The sequence below is a fragment of the Nomascus leucogenys genome, chromosome 4, assembly GCF_006542625.1.
Source record: "Nomascus leucogenys isolate Asia chromosome 4, Asia_NLE_v1, whole genome shotgun sequence".
Classification (NCBI taxonomy): domain Eukaryota; kingdom Metazoa; phylum Chordata; class Mammalia; order Primates; family Hylobatidae; genus Nomascus; species Nomascus leucogenys.
Window position 1 is genome coordinate 102739258 of NC_044384.1, and position 24112 is coordinate 102763369.

The 24112-nt window shown below is 44.7% G+C and overlaps 2 protein-coding genes across 7 annotated transcripts in view; one reads left to right on the plus strand and one right to left on the minus strand.

Moving 5' to 3' along the window:
- The window catches only part of ARIH2 (ariadne RBR E3 ubiquitin protein ligase 2), a 69084-nt gene extending 47262 nt beyond the window's left edge, over nt 1-21822 (minus strand). For 2 of the 6 annotated variants that reach the window (XM_030811831.1, XM_030811830.1), the window contains exons 1-2: nt 21660-21816; nt 17882-17945 (exon numbers count right to left, since the gene is read on the minus strand). Coding sequence is in view for 3 of the 6 variants with exons in the window: in XM_030811828.1 (XP_030667688.1) it covers nt 13494-13748 (255 nt within the window). In the remaining 3 variants the exon portion in view is untranslated. Of the gene's footprint in view, nt 1-13493; nt 14594-16056; nt 16179-17881; nt 17946-18220; nt 18341-21659 lie in introns of those variants that run through there. The other 4 variants (XM_030811828.1, XM_030811827.1, XM_030811829.1 and 1 more) reach the window with 4 other exon arrangements.
- LOC101177073 (ariadne RBR E3 ubiquitin protein ligase 2 opposite strand) lies at nt 21509-22419 on the plus strand. Its single transcript, XM_030811832.1, is given in 2 exon segments — nt 21509-22114; nt 22116-22419. Coding segments are annotated over 2 exon segments (885 nt in total). The 3' UTR covers nt 22395-22419.
- Nucleotides 22420-24112: the final 1693 nt, after the last annotated feature.

The following is a 24112-nucleotide window of genomic DNA, read 5'->3' on the forward strand; positions in this document are numbered from 1 at the left end:
AGCCACTGCGCCCAGCCTGGGTTTCTTTTTGAGGTAATGAAAATGTTCTGGAACAAGATGAAGATGATGGTTGCATAACATTGTGAATGTACTAAATGCCACTGAATTGTATACTTTAAATGGTTAGTTTTAGGATATGTGATTATTACTTCAATTTTTTTTTTTTTTTTTTTTTTTTGAGTTGCAGTCTTGCTCTGTCACCCAGGCTGGAGTGCAGTGGCACGATCTCGGCTCACTGCAAGCTCTGCCTCCCAGGTTCACGCCATTCTCCTGCCTCAGCCTCCCGAGTAGCTGGGACTACAGGCGCCTGCCACCACGCCCAGCTAATTTTTTTGTATTTTTAGTAGAGACGGGGTTTCACCGTGTTAGCTGGGATGGTCTCAATCTCCTGACCTTGTGATCCGCCTGCCTCAGCCTCCCAAAGTGCTGGGATTACAGGCGTGAGTCACCGTGCCCAGCTAATTATTACTTCAAATTTTTAAAGGGAAGAGGGGTCAGGAAAATGAATCCTAAGCTCTGTGTACATAAACAGAACCTGTCATTTTAGGATGATCCATGAGAGACAGCTATTACTTCAGACTCAAGAGCCCCCAGATGATAAATGAGATCAGCCAAATCTCACACTCTAAGGGTCCTATTTCTCTCCAGTTTATCTCAATTCTTAAAAATAAGGGTTTTGGCTAGGCGCCCCCATAATCCCAGCACTTTGGGAGGCCAAGGCAAGCAGGTCGCCTGAAGTCTGGAGTTCAAGACAAGCCTGGCCAACATGGTGAAACCCCGTCTCTACTAAAAATACAAAAATTAGCCAGGTGTGGTGGCGTGTGCCTGTAGTCCCAGCTACTCAGGAGGCTGAGGCAGGAGAATTGCTTGAACCTGGGAAGCAGAGGTTGCAGTGAGCTGAGATCACGCCACTGCACTCCAGCCTGGGGGACGAGCAACACTCTGTCTCAAAAAATTAAATAAATAAATGGGTTTCTTTTGTTTTTATGTAGGTTTTTTTTTTGGCCTGAAGACCCAGTGGGGACAGGGATGACTAGTCTATATACAGCTCTTTTATTAATCCCCCCATTTGCAGCACACTTATCTCTTCCAATATTCATCAGTCAGATCAGAGTCCATGGTCTTTTCAAAATTTAGATAAACTGGCTCACATTTTGTAATGATGACCCCACACAACACTCCACTCCAGCCCATTCTGTTAATATTAGTTTACAACATGCATGTGCCTTTACTTTCATTTTCATGGTATTTAAAAATGGAAGGGCACTCCCAAATTTACTTTATCCCCTTTAATAATCTCTCTCCTCCTGCTCTCTCTGGTCCTCCAGACAACTGTTGATTTACTTTCCTTTATGATGGATTAGTTTGCATTTTCTAGAATTTTACATGACTGACATATAAAGTTTTTATGTTTCTCCCCTTTGGGTTTCTTCATGTGGCATATTTTTTTTTGAGGTTTATCAATGATGCTTATATAAGTAGCTCATTCTTTTATACTGCTGAGAAGTATGCAGTTCTATGGGTATGCCACTGTTTGTTTATTCATCTTTTTGAGTATGTGAGTTGCTTCCAGTTTTTGGCTATTGCAAATAAAACTACCACAGACATCTGAATAACAAAATAAACAGAAGAAGCAGAGGTGGGGCAAAGGCATGTGCAGCCAACCATCTTGAAGTAGCAGTGTTAAATTTGCAGAAGAAAATTTGGTGTATTCTACTACAGTATCATAAAATTCAAAACTTTTAAACCACATTGTATTTATGACTACAGATACCATCAGACATCTCTACATCATCCAAAAGGACAGCCTGGCCAACATGGTGAAACCCTGTTTCTCATCATCAAAAAGGACATAGAACCCACTTTTATCTCTTTTTTCACTAAAGAATATTCATTTCTTTATAATTATTGCTAAGTAAACTTCTATTTTAAACAAGATCATAAAATACAGTAGGACTTTGCACAGTGGAAACACTAAAAAGTTGGTTTGTACACATATGAAAATAAGTTAGAATGTTCGTATGTTCTGACAGTTAGGAAAGAAAGGAAAAATATGAAAAAAATTTTTAAAAAAATTAGAATGGAATTTGTCCAGTAGTTTCCAAGTCACCTGAAGTCTCTTTTGAGAAGATTAGGAAGGAGTGAGGACAGGAGTCTTGCCACAACCACCCCTAAGCTCAAACTGTGAGTTGTGCTGTTTCTTCCTCTTAGCTTTGCCCAGGTCAAAGGAAGAAGGCAGGGGGTTATAAAACCTTGCAGAGGACCAGTGCTAATGGTGGGGCTAGGGGAAAAGAGGACAGCCCCCACCCCAGGGACAAGACCTTCTCTTGAAAATCAATGAAATATAAAGTTATATTTAGACATCAAAAAGACTATGGGAAGCCTATCCAACTTGCAAGTATAGCTGAGCAATTTATATCCTACTTCTACTGTTACAAAACCAGTACACTCCAAATGCTGGACACGCCCTTTCAGTAGTCAAAAGAAAGCAAGCACTCCTCCCTCCTCACTTGAATAACCCAAACCATTTTACAATTTTTCTGCACTTCCATGCGAATCTAATGTAAAATGCCTTGGCCTAGCCCCTCGAGATTCTATTACCTTTTTTTTTTTTTTTTTTTTGAGACGCAGTCTCTCTCTGTTGCCCAGGACGGAGTGCAGTGGCATGATCTCAGCTCACTGCAACCTCTGCCTCCCAGGTTCAAGCAATTCTCCTGCCTCAGCCTCCCGAGTAGCTGTGATTACAGGTGCCCACAATCACGCCCGGCTTATTTTTATATTTGTGTAGAGATAGGGTTTCACCGCGTTGGCCAGGCTAGTCTCAAACTCCTGACCTCAAGTGATCCGCCCACCTTGGCCTCCCAAAGTGCTGGGATTACAGGTGTGAGCCACCGTGCCTAGCCTGTTTCATTACAACTGTATGAAGTTCAGGTTTCTATATGAGAATTGCTAAAACTAATTCTGATATATACCATAAGCTGGGAATCATGTATCTGTTAGGTTTATACCATCTTTTTTTTTTTTTTGAGACAGAGTCTCGCTCTGTCGCCCAGGCTGGAGTGCAGTGGTGTGACCTCAGCTCACGGCAACCTCCACCTCCCAGATTCAAGCGATTATCCTGCCTCAGCCTCCCAAGTAGCAGGGATTACAGGCGCCTGCCATCACACCCAGCTAATTTTTTGTATTTTTAGTAGAGATGGCGTTTCATTGTGTTGGCCAGGATGATCTTGACCTCCTGATCTCATGATCCACCCACCTTGGACTCCCAAAGTGCTGGGATTACACGTGTGAGCCACCGCGCCCAGCCAGGTTTATACCATCTTTATTTGGAGGTCAGCTGGCTTCATGAAAAAGTCCTTTGAAGAGAATGTCTTCTGTTTACAAATTGGAGCACACAGAAGTAGAGGTTTGGAGTTAAATTTTCAACTGTGCATTTATTGGCCTGGGCTTAGACACATTAAAAAGCAACACTTACTGAGAACATAACATAACCAGACATTTCTGCCAGGTGCTGTTAGGTAAAGAAAAAATATGGACCTCTATCTCAAACAGTTTATATCCTAGTTTACAACTAATTGGCAAACACTGTAAGTACACACCAAGAAGAAGCACAGTGGTACAGAGGCAAGAGTGACAGACTCTGTCTGGGGATCAGGGAGGGACTCATGTAAACAAGGGGTAGAGGGTCAATCCTCTATTTCCAGGTTGGTGGATGGTGGTACCAACAATTAAGATAGAGAATCCAGGAAACCAAGCTTGATGGCATTAGAAAGATTTCTTGTAAAAAGAGGCAAGGTTATCTACAGACTCCTGGAAAGGATGGTGACAGAATTGAAGAGACTGTTAGTTGACCAGGAAAAGAAACTGCTAGTCAAAGAGAACAACTTTTCCAGATAGAGACCACACTGTGTTCACAATTATAAGAACAGCTCTGCTTTCCTTTTAAAATCTCCAAACAAACCCCTTGCTCATCCTGCCTGTATTTTTCTCTATCTATGGTCAATAACATGGTCATCACTGTGAAATCATTCATGTTTTTTTTTTTTGAGACGGAGTCTCGCTCTGTTGCCCAGGCTGGAGTGCAGTGGTGCCATCTTGGCTCACCGCAAGCTCTACCTCCCGGGTTCACGCCATTCTCCTGCCTCAGCCTCCCGAGTAGCTGGGACTATAGGCGCCTGCCACCATGCCTGGCTAATTTTTTGTACTTTTAGTACAGACGGGGTTTCACTGTGTTAGCCAGATGGTCTCGATCTCCTGACCTCGTGATCCGCCCGCCTTGGCCTCTCAAAGTGCTGGGATTACAGGCATGAGCCACAGCGCCCGGCCTGTTTTTGTTTTTTTGAGACAGAGTCTCGCTCTGTTGCCGAGGCTGGAGTGCAGTGGCGTGATCTCGGCTCACTGCAACCTCTGCTTCCCAGGTTCAAGCGATTCTCGTGCCTCAGCCTCCCAAGTAGCTGGAACTACAGGCATGCACCACCATGCCCAGCTAATTTTTGTATTTTTAGTAGAGACGGGGTTTCACTATGTTGGCTAGCTGGTCTTGAACTCCTGACCTCAGGTGATCCGCCTGCCTTGGCCTCCCAAAGTACTGGGAATACAGGCGTGAGCCACTGTGCCCGGTGGAAATCATTCATGTTTATAAAGATTTAAACTTTATAAAAGTTTAAAGTTTAGATACCAAAGGAACTTCATGTTTGACAGTTCATGTCAGTTTAAGAAATAAAGTTAGAGGGCAGATACATTTCAGGAGGAGCAAAATGCTCCTCATTCTGCACCTTTTTCGAATCTTTCCTACAATTCTTCCCTCTTTGGGGAAGACAAATCTAATCCTTCAAATTTTTCCTAGAGCAGCAAGGGCAAAGAAGAAAAAAAGATAATTAGATTGGAGCAAGGCAAAATTAAAGAAAAGTACGGAGGTGTCTCAATAACAAGAACCCCCAAAACAAGTAAACACTAAGTAGTGCTATTAACATAGGCATAAGACCAAACATTGCAGTCAACCACAAATACAGGTACAGACAAGCTATTATTTCCCTGTATCTTTTTCCCGGCTCCAATTCAAAGTTCATTTTGTGTTATTTTTACTTCTCTTTTGGTGGGCCCCAGGAGAAGGGAACCAGAGGCTCTAGGGGAAGGTAAAATAATCCAAAGTATATGACCCAATATCATATGCACACTCAGAGGCACCAGTCAGCAATATATTGCCCAGAACCATCCTCAATGTGTAGGCTCCTACCCTATGATTCAAGACACACAACGCTGAGAACATGTTTTAAGGAACCAAGACAAATAACACTCCCATCCCTCCACTTTTGCCCCGCTTCTACCATGACCAAGCAAAATCGGTTTGAACATTCATGTTCCAGGCACTTTATCTGCATTATCATCACATTTAATGTTGTGAAGGAGGTGTTATCATTATTTTACAGATGAGGAAACTCAAGCATGGAGATGCTGAGGGACTTATCTGAGGTCATATTATATTAAATGGAAAAAATGAGACTGGAACCCAATCATCTGACCACTAGCCCAGACTCTGGACAAGGCCCAACAGACACAAAAGTCATATCCATAAAGACATTCACAGCAATGTAACCAGTCCCCCAACAACTGTAATACATAGGTACTCACTTAAATGCCCAATGGAGAAAGCTTAAGCAAATTACGGTTCAAAAACTAGATGGCATGCTACACAGCCATTTAAAGTATTTATGAGGACAAAGTAAAAATGGGGAAATGTTTGAAATATACATGAAGAAAGCAGAATGCATAAAATACATGTATCTACTGATTATTATAATGCAATGTCTACCAGGGCAGAGATTTTTGTCTGTTTTCTTCACAGTTATTTTTCCTGTTATGTGCCTGACACAGGAACATAACAGGAGGCGTAGTAGGTTCTCAATAAATACCCAATATTGGTTGAGTGAAATGCTGAACAATAATGCTATGTATGAATATGGACAAGACCTGAAGGATGATAAGCAAGGAAGAAAACTTAGGTTAATGAAAACATGAATGATATTATTTTCTTAAATACTGTAGTAACATCTTGACAAAAATTTTATAAACTCAAGATTAAAATATAAATGTCAAAAAAAAAAACAAACACAAATACCATATCACCCCTTGATTACACATGACTTCCATGGTTCCTGAGGTAGACAGCAAGCACAACAAAAAGACTAGAATGAAAGCTGGCCTTGAATCTGATGAAGAGCTTCTTTTCTGGAAGGTGATGAGAATGTTTTGTATGGTATCAGGTACACAGCGATGACAACAACATTTCTAAGCTGGCAAGACAAGGACAACTTTGCACCATTTGTATTTAGGCCATTCTCAATGTCACTCTGGACATTTCTCATCGCCTTTTAAAAATGAATTTACACATCAGTAAACACACCTCAGACTTCCAGACTAAAACACTGTGAAATATGTTAATGAACCTATTAACGGCCAGCTATTTGAAATGCAGGAATTTAACCTAAGTTCTACTTAGATAGAAGCATGCAAAGACAGCTCACATCAGATCACAAAAATAGAAATCAGAGGGCTGCTCAGCACACAAACACTCAGTGTAACCAGCCCCAGCTTGAAGATACTTTCCCATGAGTAGTAGCAACAATAACAACAACAACAACAACAACAACAAAAAACCATTATTGGTCAATTCGTGACTGTAAGTAAATAAAAATAGGATGATCTTAAAATTCAGCTATATCAGAATAAAAGAAAATCGATTTAATAATTAAAGTTTTCACCAGATACTTGTTATCTTTTAACTTGGCATTAGTACCAATTAAGAAAATGGCTAAAATAATGTATTTTGTTGTTATGAACACCAAGTGATCATGTTACAAGTGAAAAAGACAAAAAAGCCAGGTTGTTTTGAACACAGGACTATAAAGACTTTGGCACTTAAGAGTCAGAAGCCCTGACAACCCATTACTATTCATCCACAAAGGGGAAAAATTAGCCACAGCAGAATCTTAGAGAGATTTTCCAGTCATATTTTGCTAAGGAGCAAACACTAGTTTTTAAAAAAAATTCACAAAAGAGTATGGCAGAATAGAGTGTTCTAGGAAATATTTTCATAGCTTTACTGAAGTTAATACAGCAATTCATAAAGCAAGAAGAAATGCAGTAAAAACACTTGTAATAATTGGCATATTTCTCCGATCCTATCTGGGGAACAGGTTTAAAAAGTGAGCAATAGGGACAGGTACGGTGGCTCACACCTGTAATCCCAGCACGTTGGGAGGCCGAGGAGGGGCGGATCATGAGATCAGGAGATCGAGACCATCCTGGCAAACAAAGTGAAAGCCTGTCTCTACTAAAAATACAAAAAAAATTTAGCCGGGCGTGGTGGCGGGCACCTGTAGTCCCAGCTACTTGGGAGGCTGAGGCAGGAGAATGGCGTGAACCCGGTAGGCGGAGCTTGCAGTGAACCAAGATCGCGCCACTGCACTCCAGCCTGGGCGACAGAGCGAGAGTCCGTCTCAATTAAAAAAAAAAAAAAAAGTGAGCAATATAGTTCACTATGCCACACATGTGCTGAATAAGTTTTAAAAATCTATTTAAATACCTATTTAAAATCCTAGGCTGGGTGCGGTGGCTCACACCTGTAACCCCAGCACTTTGGGAGGCTGAAGTGGGTGGATCGTCTGAACTCTGGAGTTTGAGACCAGCCTGGGTAACACAGCAAAACTCCGTCTCTACCAAAAATACAAAAAAAAAAAAAAAAAAAAAAAAATTAGCCAGGCATGTGGTGCGCACCTGTGGTCCCAGCTATTTGGGAGGCTGAAGTAGGAGGATTGTTTCAGCCTGGGAGTTGGAGACTGCAGTTAGCCAACATCGTGCCACTGCACTCCAACCTGAGTGCCAGAGTGAGGCGCTGTCTCAAAAACAAAAAAACAAAACAAAAATCCTATTAAAAACCTATTCCTAAAGTTTACAAAACCTATTCCTTTCCTCCAACATTAAAGATGCTTGAGGCTACAATCATAATACTCCTTTCTACCTATACACCTTTGACCCTCATTCCAGCCCAGAAGATAACCCTCCCGCTCCCACGCCCATTGCCCTATGGAGCCAGGACTTCTATAACCTGCATTACCCTTCTACACCACCTTCAAGGTCCTCTGGCCTCAACACAAAGCTCAGGTAGCTCACTACACCTCCTGGACTAGATCTAGCTCAAAGTGGCCTATTTCTTTCCCCTCCTGAAGCAATGGGGTAGGTCCCTGAACAACATTCACTTCTCCTGCCTATGCCCCTAACATGATGCTAAGATGAGGGCACAAGGAGAAAGAGATTCTTGACCCATTACAAACCAAAGCCAGCTCCACAGTCATGATCCTGCCTGGGATCTTCCTGAGCAGCTTGTCAGCAAATATCTCAAGAGTTCCATGGAATGGTAATTAAAAGGACTCACTGAATAACTGAAAAAAATTATTGGCTAAAGGCCGGGCGCGGTGGCTCACGCCTGTAATCCCAGCACTTTGGGAGACCAAAGCGGGCGGATCACGAGGTCAGGAGATCGAGAACATCCTGGCTAACATAGTGAAACCCCGTCTCTACTAAAAATACAAAAAATTAGCCGGGCAAGGTGGCGGGCACCTGTAGTCCCAGCTACTCAGGAGGCTGAGGCAGAATGGCGTGAACCCCGGGGGCGGAGCCTGCAGTGAGCCGAGATCCCGCCACTGCACTCCAGCCTGGGCGACAGCGAGACTCCGTCTCAAAAAAAAAAAAAAAAATTATTGGCTAACTACTGCACATTTTGCAATAAAAATGCTTATGGTTACAAGAAGGACCTCTTTCATCTATAAAGACAATAAAATAATCTTTGTATAAGTCTCATATAAAAATATACTGTAGAAAAAGGTAACTTTGTTTTCTTTAAAGACTCATACATGATCACTAAAAATACTTATTCCCCAGAGATCCCCTCCTCCTACAACACAACACCTCACTTCGCAATCATTTCATCTCACCTGACTATTCCATTTGTGATTTGTGTAGGACAGTTCATTCTCAAATAATGCTTCTGTTTTGCCACTATTTGAATACCAGCAGCTTCCCCACCTCAGTAGCAGATAAGCATTTTCTCTGTTCTCTATCTTGAGCCTTTGATCTGATTTTCTGGGCACCTTCCTCTCTCAATAATGACTTTACTCACAGAGTGGTCCCAGAACATATACAGGAAGTTACCCTCTGACACCAGGGCCCTCATTAAACTAAAAGCCCAGCGTCCCAGACAACTGTGATTTTTCTTTTTCTTTTTTAGATGGAGTCTTGCTCTGTCACCCAGGCTGGAGTGCAGTGGCACGATCTCGGCTCACTGCAAGCTCCGCCTCCTGGGTTCATGCCATTCTCCTGCCTCAGCCTCCTGAGTAGCTGGGACTACAGGTGCCCGCCACCACGCCCAGCTAATTTTTTGTATTTTTAGTAGAGACGGGGTTTTCACTGTTAGCCAGGGCTCTCCTGACCTCGTGATCCACCCACCTCAGCCTCCCGTACTGGGATAACAGGTGTGAGCCACGGCACCCAGCTGAAAATTGTGATTTTTCTACTTAAGACACTTTACCCAGCTAACTCAGGAGGCTGAGGCAAGAGGATCACTTAAGGCCAGGAGTTTGAGATCAGCCTGGGCAACACAGTGAGATTCTGTATCTTAAAAAAAAATTTTTTTTTTTTGCAGCTTTTTGAGTCCACTTAAAAATTTTTTCTCTTTTTTTTTTTTGAGACAGTGTCTCACTCTGTTGCCCAGGCTGGAGTGCAGTGGTGCGATCTCATCTCACTGCAACCTCTGCCCGCGGGTTCACACCATTCTCCTGCCTCAGCCTCCTGAGTAGCTGGGACCACAGGCACGTGTCACCATACCCGGCTAATTTTTTGTTTGTATTTTTAGTAGAGACAGGGTTTCACCGTGTTAGCCAGGATGATCTTGATCTCCTGACCTCGTGATCTACCTGCCTCGGCCTCCCAAAGTGCTGGGATTACCGGCGTGAGCCACTGCGCCTGGCCAAAATAAATTTTTGTTTAATTAGTTGCATGCACCTATAGCCCCAGCTACTTCGGAGGCTGAGATGGGAGGATAGCTTGAACCCAGGAGTTTGAGGGTGCAGTGAGCTATGATCATCACGCTACTACACTCCAGCTGTGAGATAGGGCAAGAGCTCATCTCTAAAAAAATTTTTTTAAATAATAATTTTTACAAAGAGACTTCAAATCCCAAATGGCAGTAAAAGGCTTAACTTTATGCTATACTATAAATAATCCACATGCAACAGCCTAGACACAACAAAATGAGTACACAGACATGAGAATCGAGTGAAAAATTTAAGCTACTCCTCAAACTTGGATAGTTTTTACTTGTAGACTAGAATTCGTAAGACTATAATTTTCAATTACATACACACATAACATTTTCTACAAGCCACAGAACCTAAATTATGTTAAAAAAAAAAATTAAATATTTCAATATGCCACAGAATTGTGCAATCAGCACTACGACCAATGGGACATCAGTAGTGATCTGGGTGACTATCACTATCAATCACACTTTCAGAGACATGTGCAACAAGAGAACCAGAGTAGCCAGAACACCATTGCGTAAACTAAGCACTTAAATTATTCCCTCTCATCCTCAAAAAATATTAATTACAAAAATAAAAACAAGCCAGGAGTGGTGGCTCATGCTTGTAAAGGAATTTGGCAGGCTGAGGTGGGAAGATGGCTTGAGGCCAGGAGTTTAAGACCTAGGCAATACAGCAAGACCCCATCTCTATCAAAAACAAAAAAATTTGTTGTTTTGAGATAAGATCTTGCTCTGTAGCCCAGGCTGGAGTATAGTGGGGGCAATCTCAGCTCACTGCAACCTCTGCTCTCAGGCCCAAGTGATCCTCCCACCTCAGCCTCCTGAGTAGCTGGGACTACAGGCACATGCTAGCATGCTCAGCTAATTTTTGTATTTTAAATACAATTTTAAAAATATAAGTAAATAAAAACAATGCTAGCTTGTATCTGGCCTCAAAGAAAAATAACTGTATATGATTCCTTCTCCTTTACCCTTAACCAAGCTGCTTTTCTGTCCAGTCTCTTTGGTCAAGTTTCTGAACCACTTAAAACACCAGAGTCCCTTTATGTACAGTCAAGCCAACCAAAAGAGCCACAACCTTTTTTTGCCCAGCCCCAGAAAGTAAATGGTGTTAGCATATTTCTCAGTGAAGTGTAGAAGGGAAAAAATAAACTCTGTCTTCTATCAACATCTAAATTTTTGTGGATTATTTTCCTCTTTGCTCCATTTTCTCTTTAACCCTTTCATACTGTTTCAACTCTCTTCCTTCTCTTATTTATTCCCTCATCTCTGCTACAAGTTCTTGTTGCTCTTACTCTTCTCAGTCTTAAAGGCCAGAACAATGCCCTTTCATTTCATTTCCAATAGGAAAGAAAATGTATCAGGGACTAGGAAATCTAGCTCACACCAACAGCAGCAGCTGCTACTATCACCAACAATCAACAAAATCCACAAGTATCCAAGCAATTATTCAATACCTACTGTAGATGAAATAGCGTGACAAGAATGATGGAGGAGATAAGGTACAAGACAGTTACTGCTCTCCAAGAACTGACAATCTAGTTGGAGAGATCATGCCAAAATGTGTGAACAGGTAAAACATAAAGCAGTCAGACGACTGCAGTACATAACCTAAAAAAATAAACGAGCTGTATTGTTTGGACACAGACCAAAAGAAGGCATGGCCACTTGTGCTCTAGGGGCTCTCAAGGAAACTCACTCAGAGAAAGCGTGACTAGACTCTGAGAACCCCTAAGGGCAGTAAGAGATGAGGTGGTGAAGGGAAAGCTTTCCAGGAGGCTGACCATGTATAAGAAGGAAGAATGTAAAACAGTAAATTTTATGTTACATATATTTTACCACAATTAAAAAAAAGAAAAAGGAAGGAAGGACGGACGGACGGACGGACAGGTGCTTGGGCCCCTCAGCTGTCTCTAGAAGGGCAGAAAAAGCCAGCACAGAAGCTTGACAATCTGAGAATTCCTGTGTATAGACAGGAACATCCTCATGAACTTGGTCAACTGACACTGTCCAGAGCATAGTTACACACTACATAATTCCTAATATTATTTTTTCTAACCTAACATTATGAACATATCCGTTTCTTATTTTAAATACCAACATTGTATATAACCTGACAGTATGACTAAAGCAAAAGAAAACTATTGATCAACAAGGGAGAGGTGTGCACGGTGAGGAAGAGAAACCCGATTATTGTTTTCTACTACGGAAATGCCCTCTGGAGGCAGGGGTCCAGCAGCTTTGTTATAGCCATAGTGCAGAAATCCCAAACCCAGAGGATCCACAGGTCCCCATTCTTCAGAGTTTTCTGCTCAGCACAAGAGAGGAAGTCTACAATCACTTCTAGAAATTAGTCACAAAAAAAAAAAAAAACCTTAGCTTTCAGCTTCCAGCCAGTTGCTAATAAAGACCTGAGTATCTAAATTCAAGGTATTAGCCTTTGCCAACCATCTGGGGAAAAAAAAAATCCCTAAACTAGTAGATAAAGCAAATTTTATAGAAATCATACAAGGCACACCTTAGTTATTTCTGTTTAAGTACCAATAAAATTGATTTGGTTGACATCATGCCAAGGTGCCCTTTTGACCTCCAATTTAATCAGAAACAAAATCCAAGTAACAATTCATGAAAAAAGATTAGTGAAAACACTAAAGTAAGAGAAATATTTCCAATTTCCCATAATGGCCAGTGTTAGAGAAGGAAACACGCTTGTTGGGAAACTGTCAAAATGATCATAAAAAATGTAATTAGTGAGGATAATAACTGGCCGAAGGTGCAAGACATCCAAAGGTATGTTTTAGCTTATGTGTTAAAAAATAAAATGCTTGCTGGAATAATCAACTTTGTTCATTCTTTACAATTTCCGTACTAATACCCCCTAAATCAATGAAATACAAGCTATAAGAAAGAATTATTATTAAAATCAGTACATGAAACAAATGAGCTCATTAGCTCAAAGGCAATGACTATTCAGGGCAAACCAGAGGGATCTGTATACTCTCAAGACATTTATCAGTCACTCACAGTCATACAGAAGATGGTGATTGTGATGCTTATTGTATCAACCTCATAAAATTCTTGAAAACTCACTTCCTGAAATGTGCAAAGTTGTGCAATTCTGCTACTACACATTTCTGGTACGGTACATCTTTCTTGAATCTGTCCCACCCCTCCTTTCTAATTCTTACTAATTTGGGAATCTGAGGACCTTAGACATGCATATATTAGAAAACAAAGTAACTGTAACAAAATGTCCAAATGATGTTGACATACACTTAAATTTGGTTTCAAGCTACGAGGCCATTCAATTAGTCTGGAGGAGACATTAATTAACAACAGCTCATCCTTAGATTTAACTGGGGGGGATTACACTGGAGTTTACAACACTGCTCACCTTTAGGACAGAAGCTAAGCTGGTCATGTGCTCATTGAGGGCACCCTCAGATTCCTTGTAGGTCAAGCAAGTGAACTGGTACTCCTCGGGATCAAAGGCATCAGCCCCCTGCTGCTCCACATCGCTGGCTACTCCCACGTAATAGTCCTCTATGTCCCCAGGGTCTTCATCTTCTTCTTCTTCCTCTTCCTCACAATTTGGGTCATAGTCCTCTTCATTGCTGTCAGACCCCTGGCTATTCATGTCCACTGACATCTTAGCATCCAGCCAAGTTGCAGATCAGGAAAGCAGTTGCTTTTTCCCCCTCCCCCCAAAACTACCGCTTTCTCAAATGCATTAGTTTTTTTGTCTTCTAAGGGAGAAAAAAAAAAATAAGTGTTACTTTTTCCCCATGACAAGTTGTAACAAAAACCATTCAAGAATCAAAATGGGACAGTCCTGGCCCTAATCTCACTACGGCCTGCCTATTCCAACTCTGGTATCACATGGGGAATCTCACCATCATCCCCCTGGCCCAGGCTTATAAAAGGGAAATCCTTCTCTGGAGAGACAGAAGCAGCTGAAAAATGGTAACTCCACATGAAAGGCCTGGCATGACAGGGCAAGGCCATCTGCTCTATGTCAGAAAGTCAAATTCCAATTAACTTGTTATTCTTGTCAAAGTCCTTAAGGGAGAAGCACATCCCCACAGCTGGCCGCCCAGAGGGGAGGCAACATAAAGGTTTAACTATCAAAGTTTAAAATTTTGCTTATGATGCCCCGTTAGTATTGATACAGACAGTACATAAATAGGAACCCTTCCTGCTATAATATGTAGAAAAAGAAAACCACTGTTTCACAGACATTACTCTTAGGTGTCTAAAAAATAGGTGCATAGTTGGTAAAGAAAAAAAATAAAATAACACACATAGGTCTTCAACATCCTCCTCTAGTCTGCAAAGTTGACTGATTTTTCATGTTTAAAGAGTTCTACTGGCCGGGTGTGGTGGCTCATGCCTGTAATCCTAGCACTGTGGGAGGCCAAGGCTGGTGGATCACTTGAGGTCAGGAGTTCAAAACCAGCCTGGCCAACAAGGCGAAACCCCATCTCTACTAAAAATACAAAATTAGCCAGGTGTGGTGACGTGCACCTGTAATTCCAGCTACTCGGGAGGCTGAGGCAGGAGAATCACTTGAACCCGGGAGGCAGAGTTTACAGTGAGCCAAGATTGTGCCACTGCACTCTAGCCTGGATGACAAGAGTGAAACTCCATCGGCCGGGTGCAGTGGCTCACGCCTGTAATCCCAGAAATTTGAGAGGCCGAGATGGGTGGATCACCTGAGGTCAGGAGTTCAAGACCAGCCTGACTAACATGGTGAAACCCTGTCTCTACTAAAAATACAAAAAAATTAAGCGGGTGTGGTGACAGGCACCTGTAATCCCAGCTACTCAGGAGGCTAAGGCAGGAGAAACACTTGAACCCAGGATGCGGGGCTTATAGTGAGCTGAGATTGCGCCACTGCACTCCAGCCTGGGCAATAAAAGCGAAACCCCATCACACACACGTACACACACACACACACACACACACACACACATATATACGAGGGAAACTGTCTCAAAAAAGAAAAGCCCGCAAACTGCAAAATGTTACTCAATTACATATAAACGAAAAGAGAATACTAGTTGAGAAAGCGAAACAGTCACAAACCCTAACTTCAACTCACAGAAGATTGTGGCAAACACCCATTAACTTTTCTACACAACTACCATTTCAACTGATGAGCTGAAAGGAACAATATCAACTAGTGATTTAAACCTAAAACTAGGCCAGGTACAGTGGCTCACGCCTGTAATCCCAGCACTTTGGGAAGCGGAGGTGGGTGGATCACGAGGTCAGGAGATCAAGACCATCCTGGCCAACGTGGTGAAACCCCATCTCTACTAAAAATACAAAAATTAGCTATACGTGGTGGTGCGTGAGTGTAATTCCCAGCTACTCAGGAGGCTGAGGCAGGAGAATCACTTGAACGAGGGAGTCGGAGGTTGCAGTGAGCCAAGATCCTGCCACTGTACTGCAGCCTGGCAACAGAGTGAGACTCCATCTCAAAAAAAAAACTAAAACTAATAGAACCTTAAAGTGTAAGAGCATTTGGATTTAACAGTCCATAAACAATTTATATAAACAAATCTTGATTAAATACAAAAGCAAATATAAAGTCTACTTGAAGTAGGTAATCTGTCTGAAAAAAACAACCAACCATAATCTAAAACAAACACTGAGGGCCAGGTGTGGTGGCTCACAACTATAATCCCAGAGCTTCGGAAGGCTGAGATGAGAGGATCCCTTGAGGCCAGGAGGTCAAGACTCACCTGAACAACCTAGTGAGACCATGTCTCTACAACACATTTAAAAAAAAATAATAATCAGCTGGGTGCGGTGGCTCATGCCTGTAATCCCAGCACTTTGGGAGGCCAAGACAGGCAGATCACAAAGTCAGGAGATCGAGACCATCCTGGCTAACACATGAAACCCCATCTCTACTAACAATACAAAAATTAGCTGGGCGTGGTGGCATGCACCTGTAATCCCAGCTACTCAGGAGGCTGAGGCAGGAGAACTGCTTGAACTCAAGAGGCGGAGGTTGCAGTGAGCAGAGATTGCACCACTGCACTCCAGCCTGGGCAACAGAGTGAGACTCAATCTGAAAAAATAAAAAAATAAAAAATAAAAAATAAATTAGCTTGGCAGGGTGGTGCACACTTGCAATCCCAGCTACTTGGGAGGCTGAGGCAGGAGAATCACTTGAACCAGGAAGGAGGTTGCAGTGAGCCAAGATCATGCCACTGCATTCCAACCTGGGCAAGAGTGAGACATCGTCGCAAAAAAATAAAAATAAACAAATAAATAAGACAGGCATAGTGGTCATGCGTCTGTAGTCCTGGCTACATGGAAGAACTGCTTGGGCCTGGAAGGGCAAGGCTGCAGTGAGATCGTGCCACTGCACTCCAGCCTAGGCAACAGAGAGATTCTGTCTCCAAAAATAATAATAATAATTCAGGTAAATTATATTCTACTTAAAAAAAAAAAAGGCCTACGTACAGTGGCTCACATCTGTATCAGTGGCTCACGCCTGTATCATAATCCCCACACTTTGGGAGGCTGAGGCTGGAGGATGACTCAAAACCATGAGTTCCAACCCAGCCTAGGCAACATAGCGACACCCATGTCTACCAAAAGGAAAAAGAATTTGTAACCAGTCTAAAAGATTATGGAGTCATGAGACATAGTATCACTCTGTCACCCAGTCTGGGATATAAAAACATGATCATGGCCCACTGCAGCTTCCAACTCCTGGGCTCAACAGATCCTCCTGCCTCAGCCTCCTGAGTAGCTGGGACTACAGGCATATGCCACCCCCATACCTAATTCTATTTTCTGTATAAACAAGGTTTTACTATGTTGCTCAGGCTGGTTTCAAACTCCTGGCCTCAAGCGATCCTCCTGCCTTGGCCTTACAAAACGCTGGGATTACAGGTGAGAGCCACTGCACCCAGCCTAGAGTCACATTTTTATATAATAAAAATATCGGCCAGGTGCGGTGGCTCACACCTGTAATCCCAGCACTTTGGAAGGCCGAGGCGGGTGGATCACCTAAGGTCGGGGGTTCAAGGCCAGCCTGACCAACACGGAGAAACCCCTACTAAAAACACAAAATTAGCTGGGTGTGGTGGCACATGCCTGTAATCCCAGCTACTTGGGAGGCTGAGGCAGGAGAATTGCTTGAACCCCGGAGGCGAAGGCTGCGGTGAGCCAAGATCACATCATTGCACTCCAGCCTGGGCAAGAATAGGGAAACTCCATCTTAAAAAAAAAAAAAAACACTCAGTATATCTAAGTTGATATGTTAACTATAAATGCTCCCATTTCTAAAAATTAAAAAAAAAACCCTATTAATTATGGGGCAATAAAAATAATGTTTGCCGTCTGACCTTTTTTTTTTTTTTTTTTGAGACAGAGTCTCATTCTGTCACCCAGGCTGGAGTGCAGTGGCACGATCTCAGCTCACTGCAACCTCTGCCTTTCGGGTTCAAGGAATTCTCTTGCCTCAGTCTCTGAGTAGCTGGGATTACAGGCACATGCCACAGTGCCCAGCTAATTTTTTTTGTATTTTTAGTAGAGATGAGGTTTCACCATGTTGGTCAGGCTGGTCTCGAACTCCTGATCTCGTGATCCGCCCGCCACAGCCTCCCAAAGTGCTGGGATTACAAGCGCGAGCCACTGTGCCCGGCCAGCAGTTTGACTTTTAACAAACTCTTCTGTATGGTAGAGCCACATAATCACAACTAAACTTAATGATGGTGTTTTTTCTTTAGGAGAAAAAGTTAATCTTTAAATTAAAGATACCTGTAATTCTTGGAGATCTCTCAGGCAGATGTCACCCAAGTATTCTACGTAATATGATTTCCATCTAAAATGAAAAGAATTATATTTATATTTTTAAAGCTGGTATACTGCTTTTGCAAGTTTATTTTTTTTTAAAGCAAAGGTATTTTAAAGGACAAGTAACAAGGGACGGAGTAACTATTAAATTAATTATCTTCTTTTAAAGTGCCAACAAAAATCCATGTCATAATTATACTGACAAGAGTTACATGACCTTCTAGAAAAAGAAAGTATTCAGCTGGGTGTGGTGGCTCACGCCTGTAATCCCAGCACTTTGGGAGGCCAAGGCAGGCGGATCACCTGAGGTCAGGAGTTCGAGCACCTGTAATCCCAGCTACTCGGAAGGCTGAGGCAGGAGAATCACTCCAACCAGGGAGGCAGAGGTTGCAGTGAGGTGAGATCGCACCACTGCACTCCAGCCTGGGTGACAAGAGAATTCGTCTCAAAAAAAAAAAAAAAGTATTCTAAGTAAACAGGTAGCAATAATTTAATCTCAATTCTCTCTCTCAGTTTGAAAGACCACTTCTTTTTTTGTTTGTTTGTTTGTTTGAGACAGGGTCTCCCTCTGTCACCCAGGTTGGAGTGCAGTGTTGCCATCTCAGCTCACTGTAACCTCCACTTCACCCAGCTGAAAGCCTGCTTCTTTACTCCAGTACTTCTGTCCTTCAGATTCTCTACAGCAACTACCACAATTTCAATCCTAAATGTTATGTAGATGTTGACAAAGCAAATTGTAACTGACTTAAAATTGAACTTTTACTATAAAATCACCTCCACTGTGGTAATCTAACAGAATAATGCTAATATTTCAGATCTCACTTTACTCATGCTGTCGTGGCTCATTTATGTCACATTACTCATAAATGTCGTGGTGGTGCATGCCTGTAGTCCCAGCTACTTGGGAGGCTGAGGTGGGAGGATCTCTTGAGCACAGGAGGCTGAGGTTGCAGTGAGCCAAGATCACACCACTACACTCCAGTCTAGGCGACAGAGCGAGACCCTGTCTTCAAAAAGAAAAAGGAAAGTTCCAGGACCAGGTGTGGTGGCTCATGCCAGTAATCGCAGCACTTTGGTTTGGGAGGCCAAGGTGGGTGGATGGCTTCAGCTCAGGAGTTCAAAACAAGCCTGGGCAAAATGGTGAAACTTCACCGCTACGAAAAACACAAAAATTAGCCAGGAATGGTGGCGCATACCTGTAATCCCAGCTACTCGGGAGGCTAAGGCAGGAGAATTGCTTGATCTGGGAGATGGAGGCTGCAGTGAACCGAGACTGCACCACTGCACTCCAGCCTGGGCAACAGAGCAAGATTCCGTGTCAAAAAAAAAAAAAAAAAAAAAAAAAGAAATTGCCCACAGGCTTCTCACCAACCAAATATTTAGGTGGGGAAAACTCCAGGCTCCTCCAAAAAAAAAAAAAGAGAGAACTCCATTTCATACTAAATCTTCTAGGTGCAGACTTAAATGAAAATTTAATTTTTAATCATCTCAAAGTTAAATATCCAAATTCTACTTGAAAAAGTGGGCCAGGCGCGGTGGCTCACGCCTGTGATCCCAACACTTTGGGAGGCTAAGGTGGGCAGATCACAAGGTCAGGAGTTCGAGACCAGCCTGACCAACATGGTGAAATCTTGTCTCTACTAAAAATACAAAAATTAGCTGGGCGTGGTAGCATGCGCCTGTAATCCCAGCTACTCAGGAGGCTGAGGCAGGAGAATCGCTTGAACCCAGGAGGCGGAGATTGCAGTGAGCCGAGATCGCGCCACTGCACTCCAGCCTGAGCGACAGAGCGAGACTCGAAAATAAAAATAAATAAATAAATAAATAAATGAAAGAAAGAAGGCCGGGCGCGGTGGCTCACGCTTGTAATCCCAGCACTTTGGGAGGCCGAGGCGGGCGGATCACGAGGTCAGGAGATCGAGACCACGGTGAAACCCCGTCTCTACTAAAAATACAAAAAAATTAGCCGGGCGTGGTGGCGGGCGCCTGTAGTCCCAGCTACTAGGAGAGGCTGAGGCAGGAGAATGGCGTGAACCCGGGAGGCGGAGCTTGCAGTGAGCCGAGATCACGCCACTGCACTCCAGCCTGGGTGACAGAGCAAGATTCCGTCTCAAAAAAAAAAAAAAAAGAAAGAAAGAAAATGTGCTGATCTTGTTCCAAGGGGACAGTATTTCTTTTTTTTGAGAGTCTTGCTGGAGTGCAGTGGTGCGATCTCGGCTCACTGGACTACAGGCGCCCGCCACCACGCCCGGCTAATTTTTTGTATTTTTAGTAGAGATGGGGTTTCACCGTGTTAGCCAGGATGGTCTCCATCTCCTGACCTCGTGATCCGCCTCGGCCTCCCAAAGTGAGGAGGATTATTTGAGTCCAGGAGATTGCAGTGAGCCATGATCACTCCAGTGCCCTCCAACCAGCCTGGGTGACAAAGTGAGGCCCTGTCTCTAAAAAAAATTTTTTAAAGGTCATGCACAGTGGCTCACACCTGTAATCCCAGCACTTTAGGAAGTCAAACCGGGCGGATCGCTTGAGTCCAGTAGTTCAAGACCAGCTTAGGCAACCTATTAAGATCCCGTATCCACAAAAAATTTTAAAAATTAGCCAGGCGTGGTGGCACGTGCCTGTGGTCCCAGCTACTTGGGAGGCTAAGAAAGGAGGATCACTTGAGCCCAGAAAGTCGGGGCTGCAGTTAGCTGTGATCGCCGCCACTGCACTCCAGCCTGGTGACAGCAATTTTGTCCCGCCCACCAAAAAAAAAAAAAAAAAAATTTCCTCCAGAGCCAAAGTCACATGTTCAGGGGACCTGACAACCAACCATCCTGGGCTTGCTGACCACGCACAGAACACATAAGTTTTAGTAAGTCTGATGACGTTTACTGCAGATATGATCACTAGCGCTGAATGGTCATTTACTAACTACACCTCCGAAGAAAAACGACTTGGCACAAAACTAGACATCAGCAATTTCGTTTCAAAATCCTACATTCTGTATCTGTCTTTTCTAACACGGTGACCAATAGCCACATGTGGTTATTTAAATTTAATTACACTTAAAAAGTAAGTAAAATTTAAAATTCAGTTTCTCAGGTGCACTAGCCTACAGGTCAAATGCTTAATGGCCACGTGTGACTAGTAGCTACCGTGTTGAACAGCAAAGGTAAAGAACATGTCGCTATGACAGAAAGTTCTATGGGACCGGGCAATGAACGGTACTAAGGCGAAGTCATCCAAGAACGCGGCTGCCCAACCAGCGTCTGGCGAGGCGGTGGCACAGCTCCGGGGCCGCACATCCCTAGAGGCGCCGCGGGCTCCGGGATATTCGCGCGGACGCGGAGCCCGCGAGCTGGGGATACCCTCCACAGGCGGGCGTTAAACCGCGCGGGCAGCACTGCAAGAGCTCCCAAAGATGACTCGAGTGGGGAGCCCTGAGGCGGCGCGTTTCCCCGCCGCGCCAGACAGGGAGGGCCTAGATGTGCCGGAGCCGGTTGGTCAGAGGCAGTGGCCTCTGACCTTTCCGCGAGCTGAGAAGGCGGCGGGAGGAAAAAAGGCAAACACACGCTGGGCGCCTGGCCGTCCCTCCGCTGACGGCAGGTAATGCTCGGACAGTGTACCGGCGACGGGGAGCGCCCGGGCCTCCCGGGCGACGGCGAAGGCGGAGTCCCGGCCCGGCCAGGGAGGCGCGCGCAGAGGCCCCCCCAGCGGCCCGCCAAGATAAACAAGGCCGTGACGTGCGCCACGCACTTACCGGGAGCTGCGGCCTCGCGGCCGCTGAGCCCAAACAAGCCAGACCGGGTCAGGCCGGGCCAGAGGGACCGCAATAGGTCGAAGCGGCAGCGCAGGCAGCGGGCCGACGCCGGTCAAGCCCGCGCTGCTTCCTCCAGAAGAGTCGTCCCCGCAGCTCCGGAAGTGCTTGGCGCCGTTGCGTCACTTCCGGATCGGGGTCGACCCACGGTCGCTTGGGTCGCGACAGGCTCCTGGCTAGAGGGCCTGTTTAGCGCCGCCTCTCTGAAACTTAGCCCTCTGACCCAGAGTCTGACCAGGGTACGGCAGGCGCCGACCGCGTCTGGAGCCACCATTCGCTTACCAGTGTCTCCCGTCGAGATGTTTTTAACCAGCGCGTTTCTCACCGGCTTCTCATTTCACTGTTTGTACTCTGGGATCGGGCACGGAGAAGACATCCTGGTGTCCGTGGAGCAGATAAAGAACCATTGTTTCCCGGCCGCTATCTGGTCAGAGGGAAGCTGGGCCGGGAATTTCTGCCTACACCCCGAGGCGGTCGCTGGATGGCCCCAGAGCCGCAACCACACCAGGCCTTCGCTTCCCCTGCCGAGGCCTCGTTCGCTGCCCAGTTCTCCGACTTACGGTCACCGTGCAAGATTGCATCTTAACTGCCTTGCTTGCAGTTTCTTTTCACAGTATAGGAGTTGTCATCATGACTTCCAGTTACCTTCTGGGACCGGTTGTCAAATGGTGTGGCTAGAGACGGAGGCTCACTCAGATTGTTGCTGCACCACAGTGGAAATGCCAGTATGAAGCCACTGATGTTAGGAAGGCTCCAGGGTGTGCAATTCCATAGACAACAAATCAAATCATACTGGAGTCGCGTATATACATATTCAAGACACCTGTGCTGGCCGGTCGCTGTGGCTCATGCCTGTAATCCCTGCACTTTGGGAAGCCGAGGTGTGAGGATCGCTTGAGCCCAATAATTTAATTTTTTTCTACAAAAAAATTAAAAATTAGCTGGGCGAGGTGGCACACGCCTGTGCGTCCCAGCTACTCAGGGGGCTGAGGTGATAGAGGATCGCTGGAGCCGAGGAGGTCGAGGCTGCAGAGCGCCGAGATGGCACCACTGCAGTCCAGCATCGGTGATAGGAGACCCTGTCTCAAAACAACAGTAACAAACCATACAATGTAGAAAGCCATTAAAAATCATGCCGGGTGGCCGGGCGCCATGGCTCACGCCTGTAATCCCAGCACGTTGGGAGGCCGAAGCGGGCAGATCACGAGGTCAGGAGTTCGAGACTAGCCTGACCAGCATGGTGAAACCCCGTCTCTACTAAAATTTTAAAAAATTAGCCGGGCGTGATGGTGGGCGCCTGTAGTCCCAGCTACTCAGGAGGCTGAGGCAGGAGAATTGCTTGAACCCGGCAGGCAGAGGATGCAGCGAGCAGAGATCACGCCACTGCACTCCAGCCCGGGCGACAGAGCGAGACTCTGTCTCAAACAACAACAACAACAAACTTGTCGGGTGGACTGCTCTGCCTATGGAGTAGCAATTCCTTTTTTTTTTTTTTTTTGAGACGGAGTCTGGCTCTGTCGCCCAGGATGGAGTGCAGTGAGAGACCCGCTATCTCGGCTCACTGCAACCTCCGCTTCCCGGGTTCAAGTGAGTCTCCTGCCTCAGTCTCCCGAGTAGCTGGGACTACAGGCACGCACCACCGCGCCCAGCTAATTTTTTTTTTTTTTTTGACGGAGTCTCGCTCTGTGGCCCAGGCTGGAGTGCAGTGGCGCAATCTCGGCTCACTGCAAGCTCCGCCTCCCGGGTTCACGCCATTCTCCTGCCTCAGCCTCTCCGAGTAGCTGGGACTACAGGCGCCGCCACCACGCCCGGCTAATTTTTTTTGTATTTTTAGTAGAGACGGGGTTTCACCGTGGTCTCGATCTCCTGACCTCGTGATCCGCCCGCCTCGGCCTCCCAAAGTGCTGGGATTACAAGCGTGAGCCACCGCGCCCGGCCAGAGTTTTGCTCTTATTACACTCCAGCCTAGGCAACAAGAGCGAAACTCTGTCTCAAAAAATATATATATTTTTAAAGTACAAAACGTGTCATTTTTCTTTTCACCATCCTCTAAAGCTCTGTCACAGGCTTTGGCCTTACGGACCAACAAACGGTAGTCTAGAGCCAGACAGCTAGTATTAGAATCCCTTGACCGGGTACAGTGGCTCATGCCTGTAATTCCAGCACTTCAGGAGGCTGAGGTGGGAGGATTGCTTGAGTCCAGGAGTTCGAGACCACCCTGGGCAACATAGGGATACCCTGTCTCAGAAATAATTAATTAATCAAAATTGAGGCTTGGGAGAGTGGGTCACTCCTGTAATCCCAGCACTTTGGGACACCAAGACAGGAAGATCACTTGAGCTCAGGAGTTCAAGACTAGCCTTGGCAACATAGGGAAACCCCATCTCTACAAAAAA